This window comes from Martes martes, assembly GCF_963455335.1.
Source record: "Martes martes genome assembly, chromosome: 9".
Taxonomy (NCBI): domain Eukaryota; kingdom Metazoa; phylum Chordata; class Mammalia; order Carnivora; family Mustelidae; genus Martes; species Martes martes.
Genome location: NC_137896.1, coordinates 59,285,035 through 59,297,214, shown reverse-complemented (window position 1 = coordinate 59,297,214; position 12,180 = coordinate 59,285,035). Strand labels below are relative to the sequence as shown.

The 12,180-nt window shown below is 40.8% G+C and overlaps 1 protein-coding gene across 1 annotated transcript; it reads left to right on the top strand.

Annotated features, from left to right (window-relative positions):
• The first annotated feature begins 2,973 nt into the window (after positions 1-2,973).
• Positions 2,974-11,739, top strand: PDCL3 (phosducin like 3). Its single transcript, XM_080814222.1, has 6 exons — positions 2,974-3,183; positions 5,276-5,405; positions 7,715-7,805; positions 8,071-8,214; positions 9,036-9,244; positions 11,361-11,739. The coding sequence occupies exons 1-6, from the start codon at positions 3,178-3,180 to the stop codon at positions 11,501-11,503; spliced, it is 723 nt and encodes a 240-aa protein (XP_080670348.1). The 5' UTR covers positions 2,974-3,177; the 3' UTR covers positions 11,504-11,739.
• Positions 11,740-12,180: the final 441 nt, after the last annotated feature.

Here is a 12,180-nt window from a genome sequence, read left to right as displayed (position 1 = left end):
GCTTTTGTTTTTTTAGATTCCACATATAAGTGATAGATTCTTAGAGAGATCCTCAAAGACTGAAAGTGTTTCAGGCTCCACAAAACTTGCTTGGCCCTAAATAAAAGTTTATCTGAGGATTCTCACTCCTAATTTTCTGTTGCTACCACCTCATCTCTACCCCGACCCTGCCTCACTGCCACAGTTAGCCATTTCATTAATTTCTGATTTCCTCTTTCTGTGATTCTTTTTTGCAAAATTAAGCAATTACAAATATATACACATATGTATTTTTTTGTTTTTGTTTTTGTTTTTTTAAAGAGAAAGAGCATGAGCAAGGGGGCAGGGGGAGAAGGAGAGAGAATTTTAAGCAGGCTCCATGCTCAGCATGCAGCCCAATGTGGTGCTCGATCTCACAACCCTGAGATCACAACCTGAGTGAAAATCAAGAGTCAGATGCTTAATTGACTAAGCCACCCAAGTGCCCCCATATGTGTGTGTGTGTGTGTGTGTGTGTGTGTGTGTGTGTTTAAGATTTTATTTATTTATTTGACAAAGAGAGACTCAGTGAGAGAGGGAACACAAGCAGGGGGGAGTGGGAGAAGTAGAAGCAGGCTTTCCTACGTGTGGGGCTCAATCCCAGGACCCTGGGATCATGACCTGAGCTGAAGGCAGAGGCTTTAACCCACTGAGCCACCCAGGCGTCCCTCCCATATGTATTCTTATTTAATCTTTTATTTTACACCAAAGGTGGTGTGTTGGTGTTCATTATTCTTACAATTTTTTTAAAGTTGCAAATCTGTCATATTTTTACTTGATCTTCTGGATTTTTACTAATTGTCATCAAAGGTTTTTTCTACTTTCAGGTTATAAAGAAATTGTCTCATTATTTTCTCTAGCACTTCTAGTTTTCAATTTTTAAAATGATATACACCATGAAGTACATATCCAATTTTATCTGTTTTCAAATGGCTGTCCAATTGCCTCAATACCATGTATTAAAAACTCTATCCCTTCCCCCAGCAGACTAAGATGTCAGCATACACTAATATTTGTACATACTTGCTCTATTTGTAGATTGATTCTGAACATGTTGCTCCATTGATCTATTTGTCAGTTCACGTACCAACAGCACATTGTTTTAATATCTGGTAGAGGCTGGCTGTTCCCTCAGTCTACCATTCTTGTTGTTTATTTCATCATAAAAACCTGAGAATCAACCTGTCTAGCCTCAGAAAATATTGGGGTTTTAAGATTAAGATTGTGTTAAATTTTACACATGAACTTGGAGAAAATTGACATCTCTGTGATATTGAGTCATCCAATCCGAAGAGGAGGGATTTCTTGCATTTGTTCGTCTACTTTCCTATTTTCAGAAATGTCTTTTAATAGTCTCCATGTAGGTTTTTTTTTTCCATGTAGGTTTTTGTACACTCTTTGAGTTTATTCCCAAGTGCTCTTTCTTTTCTGTTGTTATTGTAATTAGTGTCTCTATCTTCTAGTTTGTTAATGTAAATACAAAGGCTATTTTTGTATGTTAATTTTATATCCTGATCCTATATAGAACTCTCATACTGTAGTATGAATTTAAGACTTGATTCTATCAGGTTTTCCAAATATGCTATCATGTCATATGACCTACAAACAAAATTATTTTCCAATTCTTTTCTTTTCCAATTCTTATGGCTCTAATTTTTTTTTCTCTTGAGCCCTAATTATTTTCTCCAGATCCAAGAGTGATGGATGAAATGATGGACAGAGAGGTCTTTAGGGAGTGGGGAGATACTGTGATTTAGAGTAATGGAAGAGTCTTTGACGAAAGTGGGAGAGGCACATTTCTGCAGAGGAGGTGGTAGAGTTTGAGACTTTGGCTTGTCACTCTCCTCTGGAGAGAGGGATCAGGAAATAACTAGGGCTGGGAATGAAGAAAGAATGTAGCAGCACCCATTCTATAGCTCTGGAGGGGACGCCAAGCTTCGCATAGAACCAAACCCACCCGGAACTAGTCTGGGTCCTGATTTTGGTAGTAAGACCAGGGACTCATTCACAGTTTGCTGCATATAAATGAATAAACATGCTTCTGGAGACCATAATTCTGTGGTAATTAGATAAATATTAAGAATCCTTATAAATTATAAAATCAAAGCTCTTTGCCCTCAAGGAATCATTTTATTCACTATCAATGGTTTTGCATTTTAGCAACACCTGGGAATCTTTACGAAAATACCAATTCCAGGTTTCATCTCCAGGAGTTTAATTTGACTGGGCATGGAGCTTCAGCATTACTGCAGTGTTTGAAGGTTCCCAGGCGGTTGTAATGCTTGACCAAAGTTGAGAGCCATACGCCTACGCCACAGACGTGTGGATGTGTTATTATTTGTGTCTGCTTCACTGCCGAGAGGCAGCAAGTTAGCCCAGGTGTCCCTGGAGGGGTATCGCTTTCTTAATTCACACTGGAGTGCTGTGTAGGCAGAAGCCTGGAGCCCAGTCCCCGCATTTTACAGTTCAGATTCTGCTGATGTTTACTCAAGCCTCCTGTGTGCCTGGATAGGACTAAGCACTTCTGCAAATTTGGACCCCTGAGGCTTAACCAGGTGAAATGACTTTCACTTTCTGTTTTTTCTATTGTGATCACTGCGATATCCGCAGAACCTAGAATAGTGTCTGGCACATAGTAGGCTCTTGATAAATATGTCTTATGAATTAACTGCCTTATCGGACGCTGAAATGATAGCGAGTAAATGATGACCCTGCATCATTTTTAATTATAACACTGGATCACTGAAACACATTTCTATTTGTGAGTTCTTGAGCCAGGCCCTGTTTTACTAGGAATGCGTCTGCGGCAGGACATGGCTCACGGTGCCTAGGGCATCCTCCCTCCAGTTCCACCTTTCCAATCACAGAGACTTGCCCTAATAAGGTAGTACCGAGAATTGGCTCCGGGTCACGTGAAGCCAGAGACACCAACCCAGGAGGCACCCCATTGCGCATGCGCACAGCTTCTGTCGGGTTTCTTCAGGAGCGGGCACAGATTCAGCGGCTTCACTTACTCCCTGGCTCCGCCCTGCTCACTCTTAGAGGGCGGGGCGAAGGCCGGGCTGGGAGAAGAGGCGGGGTGACGGCTGCGCGCGTGCGCGGAAGAGAGCTGAGGGGCAGGGGCACTGCTGCGGCCTGGGTTGAGCGATTTTAGACAAGATGCAGGTAAAGAACCTGGGGGTCCGAGCCGTGGAGTCCACAGCAGCTCGTTTGTCCCGCTGGGTCTGTGGCAGCGACGGACCGTCTGGACTGGGACTGTGCTAACTGCCGGGCGCCACCGGCACGCGAAATACCACGCGAGTCTAGGCCCAGCGCAGGGGCTGTGCGAGAGGGCGGGCGTGGTCTCCCCACCGCTGTGTGTCTCACCCGCAAATCTGTCTTTGGGGGCCACCTGTCCTTAAGGTCGGATCTCGTGAAGTTTGTGAAGGACTCGCAGCATCCCACCTGACAGAGTTACTTCCTGTTCCTTAATTACCTTAGCTCCTGGGCGGGTGTGTTATGGGCACGTTGTGTGGCTATGGAAGCTGAGGCTCGAAGAAGGGAAGGGTCCCGCCTGGACGTCCCATAACGTAGAACAGTGGCAGAACCTGTGTTCCTGACTACACTTAGAGCTGGGTGAGGGTTTAGTTGCATGCTTTAACCCCCAACGTTGATGTTCAGGTAGAGGTGCACTCCGTCTCCGATTCTGTGGCTCCCAAAGCTCATCCCTAAGGTCCCTCTAACTAAGGGACCCTAACTAAGGTCCCTCTCTTTAGTTACTTTCTGTCTTAAAATAGGTAAAAACCAAATCCCCTAGTTTTGTCCCCCTTTTTTGGTATCAATGATTTTCTAATGGAATTGGACTAAAAGTGAAAGAAAATGAAGACATCATGGGAATTAACAAAAAATTGTGACAGCTAAATTCTGTCATTGTCAGAGGACCCTCTGTCAAAGTCATTCTGCTGCTTTCCAGACCTCACTGTAGTCCAGAATTCTGATTAAATCGTCTCTGGCTAAGTGGCCGATGAGAAATGGAGTAAGTGGAACTTTGCTTGGAGTATTAGGCATTGGCAGCTGGAGAGGATAAGCATCTACAAATACAGTGTGTTTCCCAGAAGCTAGACACTCTTAAATGGTGAAGAGGAAGCCCCAGGGCTGCCCTGGCCTCCTTTGTATTCTCTGTCCTTCAGGACCCTGCTTTGAAATGTCCTCTCTGCAGAGGTCTTCCCTGAGCACCCTGTTGAAAGGATTCTGTTCATTTTCTTTTGATATATCTCAGCAAGACAGTGAAATGGAGTTCGGGCTGGAGCCTAGCTGTCCTAGTGCCCTTTCCACAGCACTCCTTGATTTCTTATTCCAAACCAGGTCCATTAGCAGAGTTCCTGCCAAGCCATGCAAAACCAGTGTTTGGCTAGCTGGCTTTGGGAGCACGAGCCCACTTTGACTATCCTTCTGACATTTGATCCTGGTAAATTCGACTTGTTCTAGGATGGCACTGTCTTCATAAATGTCACGCCTTGGTTGTGAGGTTTAACTAAGTAGGTACAGGTATAGGGCTTCAAAGAGTGCCCAGCACCCAGTATTCAGTAAGCGTTAGACATTGAGAGCTGTCCCACCGGGTCTCAGTTCTCCTTCTCAGGTTTGGACCATTAGAGAATTTGTCAGGCTAGCTTCAGTCTCTCCTTCTGATTCTACTGCAGCCACTTAGAACTTTGAGATACTCCTGTCTCTGCTCTTGGGCCCTTTGCACTTGCTGGTCACTTTGCCTCGAAAGTAATTTCTAAAGTTCTTATTCCTCACATCTGGTTCCTTCTCGGCTTCCAGTGGTGATAAAATGTCCACTTCTGAGAGAATATCCTTGCCTATCCTTGGAATGAAGACCCCTTGTAACTCTCTAGGTCAGCAGCCTGTTGAACATTGCACTTGCCATAAGTACTTAGTATCTGTTGAATGAATCAATCTGAGTCATTAATAAATATATCGAATAGAAGCCAGGTTAGAGCCTTGCTGTGAGCATTGATGCCGATTTGCACAATATATCCCGATTTTTACCCAAGACTAGTTCTTGGGTGTGTGTCCAATGTGGGGAGGGTGATGTGGAGTGGAGAACAGGAAAAGAGAGGGCTGTGGATCTTTTGATGCTTTCTCAGAAATAGGCCACAGAATAATTTGGTTTGCATTCCTCTGCCTACCACCTTTCCCATTCAACCCTTTCCCCAACATGGCACCCTTCATAGTGGACTTGGCACTCACAGTATTCTTGGTCTACTTCCACTAGGACCCCAATGCAGATACTGAGTGGAATGACATCTTACGCAAAAAGGGCATCTTGCCCTCAAAGGAAAGTTTGAAAGATTTGGAAAAGGAGGCAGAAGAAGAAGAACAGCGAGTCCTTCAGCAGTCGATTGGTAAGATTGCTTATATTCTTTAAGGTTTGTTTCTCTTTGGGTTAAGAAACAACATTCTAAGCCTCTAACTGCTTTGGTAGAAGGATGCTCTGAGCCGGAATTGGGAACAGGGACTGGAGTGCTGGGATGGACACTATTTCTGAGACCTCAAGGGAGTCACAGGCTGTCTCTAACCTTCAACTTCCTGGACTGTAGAATTTCCACAATTTCTTGCCTGTGTCAGATGAGCACATGATAATCCTGACGAAAATATTTCTGAGTCTTGACTTAATGCCCCATTGATCACAGGGACAAGTACTTTTGTCTTCCTACATGTTAGAGCTAATTTAGAGATGGATTCACCAGAAAGCATTTATGCAGTGAATGTTTATTGAAAGATGACTGTCTGCCAGGTGTTATGCTAAGCTTTGGGGCTTTAGCTGTGTATAGGCCAGACAAAAATCCCTGTCCTATGGGACTTACATTCTAGTGAGAGAGACAAGCAATAAACAATACATAAGTAAATATAGGAAAATAAGGCAGGGAAATGGCCTAGAAAGGGTGGAGAAAGGGTGAGTATAATTTGAGAGTCAGAGAGAGCCTCACTAGGAGTGACATTTGAGTAGATGTGAGGGAGCTGAATTGAGCTACTTAAGTGAGTGAAGAGCATGTTGGAGAACCAGCCAGGAAGCTAGTATGGCTAGGAAGGAACAGTAAGTTCAGAGAGGCAACTAAGGGTCAAACCACTGAGGACTTTGTTTCTTTTTCTTTTTTTTTTTTTAAGATTTTGTTTATTTATTTATTTATTTGACAGAGAGAGAGAGATCACAAGTAGGTAGAGAGGCAGGCAGAGAGAGAGGAGGAAGCAGACTCCCTGCTGAGCAGAGAGCCCGATGTGGGGCTCGATGCCAGGACCCTGAGATCATGACCTGAGCTGAAGGCAGAGGCCTAACCCACTGAGCCACCCAGGCGCCCGGAGGACTTTGTTTCTTTAACAGACTTTGGCTTTTGTGTCTAGTCTGGTGAAAGTCACTGGAGGTTTGAACAGAGGGTTGACATGTTGACAGCACCCTCCTGCCTTTCCAAGTATGGAAGATGGGGAGCAAGTCAGGAAATAGGGAGATTAGTCTGGAAACTGCTGTAGTAATTCAGGCAAGAACTACCACTGGCTTAGCCAGCCTGCATGGGGTTGGTGGAAGGGGTGAGAAGTGGTCAGATCTGGAAATAATATGAAGGTAGGACCACAGGATTTGCTGGTGGATCCTGTGAGGGGTGTGAGAAAAAGTAAGTGAAGGATGCCTGTCAGGCTTTGGGCTTGAGCAGCCTGAAGGGATGGCATTACCACCAGCCGAGATGATGAAGGCTTGGTGAGCAGCAGTTTAGAGCTAGGATCAGGCACTCTATTTGGGACATAGAAACACTGAAATTTTTATTATTCAAGTAGAGATGGCAAGTAGGCAGTTGGCTATGTTTTTCTCTAAGTAAGAGAAATATGGGCTGGAGGCATAAAGATTGCTTGAGATGCTATCACCAAAGGAGTGGGCATAGATTTAAAAATAGGAGTCAAAAGGATAAAAAAGGAGTTAAATCAGCAAAGGTCCAAAGGAGGAGCAGCGACAGAGGTAGGAAGAGAGAAGGCATCCTGTCCTGGAAGCCAGAAGAGGACCATCTTTCAAAGAGGAGGCAATGCTACGTTGAATCAGTGCTGCTCATCGGTTAGAAAGTGGAGGTCATTGTTGACCTTGCAAAGAACAGTTTGTATAGTGATAGAATTGGGGTTGGGAGACAAAAATCTGATTTGACATCAAGAAACAAGAATACTTATGGCAATAAAAACCAAGTCGAGATTTTATAGCTGTTGGTTAAAAGAAAAGAGCTGTCTACCTCTCACAAGAGAACACCTAAGATAATAATCCTTGTAACTATAGGAAGGGTCTGTTGGGGATACCCCTGTCCTTAGAGATAGAACTGTAACTACAGCAGTCCATGGTGTATGTGCTTGAAGAGCAAACCAGGTGAGTTCAGGCAAATACAACTCTCTTGTTTTATAAACTTGGGAAACTTCTCATTTATATCCTTAATATGTATGGCACTGGGAGGGTCAGTCTTGCTGCATTTGGTCAACATGGTTTTATCTTTTTAAAATACCCTCAAGTTCTTTTTTACTAGTGTAAGACCTTCAGTATTTTTTATTTTGGTTTTGGTGAATGAGTTTTATTTTGGCTTGGTGTTGCATGCACATCTTTAGGAGAAAAATAAAGGAGGAAAACAGAATGCAAGTTTGTTTATCTTTTACGTTTTTTGGTTTTTGCTAACTTAACCACATTCAGTGAAAACATATGAAGATATGACTTTGGAAGAGCTGGAGGATAATGAAGATGAATTTAATGAGGAAGATGAACGTGCTATTGAAATGTACAGGTTAGTGCCCTGCAGAGGGACTCTTTGGTTTTTAGTGTGGCACTAAAATGTGTGTCTTTTGAAAAGTTAATTTTCTGACCTAGATAACTATCGGAAAGGGCTATAATTAAGTAGTAATATTGCAGATCTCGGTGAACTCATCTTAGACTTTTGCCACATGCCAAGTAAGTAAACCTGGATATTTATAAAGGTTGCTGTCTGAAAGGTGTGTGTGTATGTATGGGGTGTACGTGTAAGAGGTTTCTCTCCTCTTTGTGTTGTGCAGGCAGCAAAGACTGGCTGAATGGAAAGCAACTCAACTGAAGAATAAGTTTGGAGAAGTTTTGGAGATCTCAGGAAAAGATTATGTTCAAGAAGTTACCAAGGCTGGTGAGGGCTTGTGGGTAATCTTGCACCTTTACAAACAAGGGTGAGCTGATCTTATGCACTGTCCTTAAATGTTAATTTGAGTTTATGTCTTGGATGTCTTGGGCTTAATCCACATTGGAGGTTTGTTGTTTTGTGTTGTTTTGTTTTTTACTAGTGATGTGCTTTGTTACTGATTTGCCCAAACCTAATGCCTAATATTTGTCTTCAGGCTTTAAAATTAATAGATGTGACTAAAAAGAATGCCTTTGTTATATTGGAGCAATGGAGATCACTTTTACTGAAAAAGAATTCCTTATTTATCCTTCTAGAGAAACTCTGGCATTTCAAAATTCCATTTAGTGAATCATTCTCATAGATGTCAGGGGTGACCTTTGTAATAATTGTTCCAGGCAAGTGATGCAGTGGCCCTCCACTGCTTCTCAGCTCCAGCCGTATTCTCCTACTGTACTTGTGTAGAAGTTTTTTTATTTATTTTTTTTATTTTTTGTAGAAGTTTTTTTAGAGCAGGAAGTGCTTTCTGACCTTTTTCACACCTTTTGAATCTTGAATATTCTCTCATATAGATAGGCAAAACAATTCTCTTTTACATTGAAGCTGTTTTTCTGACTTTTACTGAGTCAAGTTAGATTGGATTTTGGATTTTGAGTTCTTCATTTTCCCTGAATATATTAGAAAGTTTTTTTTAAAAATGTTAATTCATCCTGGCTGGAATAGCAGAATCACTTGTGAAGTTATTATGAGGGTTTACTTAGGTAGAAGGGTGGTTGAGCATTGCCCTGTATAAATGCAGAATCACAGCTGCTTCTGTTTCTGTTTTACAGAGTTCCTCTCTCACCATTGTTTCCCATTTCTGTTTTACAGTATTCCCCTCTGTGCCCTCATAAATCAGCACTTCAGTGGACTTGCCAGGAAGTTTCCTGATGTCAAATTTATTAAAGCCATTTCAACAACCTGCATACCCAATTATCCCGATAGGAATCTGCCTACAATATTTGTGTACCTTGAAGGTGATATCAAGGCTCAATTTATTGGACCTCTGGTGTTTGGTGGCATGAACCTGACAATAGATGGTAAGGGCCTCTTTGAGATGGTCCAGGGCACATGAGCAATGACAAGTGTGTGTTAGAGATGATGAGGGGATGATTCTGTTGAAGAGACGTGTGTTGTGATGATTTGTGAAAATCACCTTTGCGCCATGCTACTGACAGCTAAAAGGCAAGAAGCACATTTGATCTCTCATTAAAGGAATCATTGGGGGCAATTATAACTGGGCTCTAATAATTCTGTTAAAAGAAGGCACATTGGATTTTAAAGTATGTATATTTAATATTAATATCTAATATATTTTCTTTGTCCCTATAGTTGGATACGTTTTGAGTTATAGTTCAAGATCTCAATATTCGTTTTTTGTTTAATTCACATGAATAGGGCTTCTTGGTGGCTCAGTTGGTTAGGCGTCTGCCTTTGGTTCAGGTCATGATCCTGGGGTCCTGGGATTGAGCCCCACATCAGGCTCCCAGTTCAATGGGGAGTCTGCTTCTTCCTCTCAATCTGCCCCTCCCCATAAATAAAATCTTTTAAAAAAAGGAAAAAATTGATGGTTATTTATATATATGTGTGTGTTTGTATGTATACATATATATATATAGAGAGAGAGAGAGAGGAAGGGACTAATATATACACACACACCCCTATGGGAATATTTTCTCAGTTGAATATCTTAGTAGCTTTTAAGTTAAATTAAAAGTTCGAGTTTTGCCTCTTAACTCCTGAAGGATGTGTTGTTTTATTCCTTTCTACCTGTTACATGAAGTGTCAAAATACGTACACATACATAACATGAAAGAGAGAACCTGAGGCCCATGGCATCCTTCTAAGTCACTCACTATTGAAATAATATGTCCAACTATTCTTTAAAAACATGTATTAAGATATGACTTTATATACTGTTTTATATAACTACATAAGATACTCACCTGGGATAAGTATTAACATCTGTGCACATAGAGAAACACACGTTATAACAGTTACACATTATTCCAGTGTTCAGAGGAATACTGCATTTCACATGAAGTATTTGTTTGCATCTTACTCTGCTCTTTTGAATGTACCATGAGGGGAAAGATGGTTGTAGGATAGGAGGTCCTGTCTTTACCTCCAGAAAGTCTTATCTGAGGATTAGTGAACTTATAAAATAATGATTACTGCGTGTAAGTGGACAATAACATTAATACGTAAACCGATACATGTGAATGGTGGATCTAAATAGATTCTTGAGTCAAGAATCAGAATTAAGGTTTTTCTCTTTCTTTCTTCTTCTTCTTCTTTTTTTTAAGGAATTTGTTGAATTTTCATAACATTCAACCGAGGTACTGAGAACTTTAAATACTGGTGTTTTTGGTCTCCATGGAGCACTTAAGTTAATATGACTTAAATAAAATTGGTTGTCACATCTTAATGGAGGTACCTAATTAGCAGAGTATCACTTAAACCAGGCTATTCACTGTAGAGTGTCTCATGTAGTCCTTAGTTCTGCCTGGAGTCTTCTGCAGTCGAAAAGACATCCCTTGATTTCACTTCACAAGGTCTCACACCCATGTGGAGTTCATTGATTATAAGAGAGTGACATACAGGAACCAAGGCTTTAGTCACTGGTTCTTTATTTTCTTGGTACTGTATTACTTGGTGCAAATGCATAAGTTCTAGGATGTCATCATACATTTATCCTTTGACTCTTAATAGACTGAGATGCTGGACATGAGGCCCAAGAATTTCCTCGTGTTAACTAAAATTAGATTTAATGGTTGGATTGCCAGCAGGGGTATGAAAAGTATTTCCTTTAAATGTTTCATCCTGATCTTTCCTGGGAAATTGTTTGCAAGTCAAGAAACTGTAGTCATTAGAAGATAGGTTTAGTCTTTGTTTTTTATTTTGGTTGCCATAATTCAAATATATATATATAGTATCTCATTTGATCTCCTCTTCTGAAAAAGTGTAAGTATTTTGTTTTCCTTCTTAAAGGTCTGATTTTTTGCTTTCCTTCTAGATACCTTATAATTATAGCACTAAAATTATCAACAAATGTTACTGCATAGTTTCTATTTTTAAAAAACTGGCTTAATGGGCATGAGGGTAAGGGTCCCATGCTGACTGCCTTAGGTAATTTGGTTTTTCTTTATCACATAGAGTTGGAGTGGAAACTGTCAGAGTCTGGAGCAATCAAGACAGACTTGGAGGAGAACCCTAAGAAACGAATTGAAGACGCTTTGCTATCCTCAGTGCGGTGCTCCATCCCCACAAGAAGGGATAGCGATTCTGAGGATGACTAAGACTATGGCCTCGGTAATGTGCCAGACTTCCTTGATGTGACAAATCCTCTGGATTTTTTTAAAAAAGAAAAAGTAGAAATGCTGTTTGGCTTTTAGCCTTTTTATAATTATGTTTCACATCTCATAGATCTCAGAAATCATCATTGCTGGGAGTCCTATTATGTTTCTTAGAACTCACTTTTTAAATTAATAACCTTTCCTTAAAAAAAATAAAAACCAGCTATTGGTATGGCAGATGTCTATGTTTTCCTCACTTATATTTTAAGCTATAAAACTGTCTGTTCACCATTTGTCCACATATAACTACATAAGAGGGAATGTGGAGTGTTTTTTAAATAATGTGACTAAGTTTACAGTGGAAAAATTGCAAACTAAGCCTTGTAGTTACATTATCATTTATTTTTATTTTGTAAGGATGACAACAGAATTATTAGAGGAATGATTGATAGGAAAAATCTTAGTATTGGTCCTATTTAGGAGAAACAGGCAGTGATTTTTATAAAACATTGTCTTTTCTAAGCAGTAACTGAAAGATTCCAGTTTATTGCCATTTTTGGTTAAGTGCTTTTTCCCAGTCAAAATAGTTTTTGTCTCAGACTGTTGAGATATGGTAAAAGGACACCTTAAATTCTTTTTTGTAAGCAGATAATAAACACATAAGCTGTATCTCAATTAGT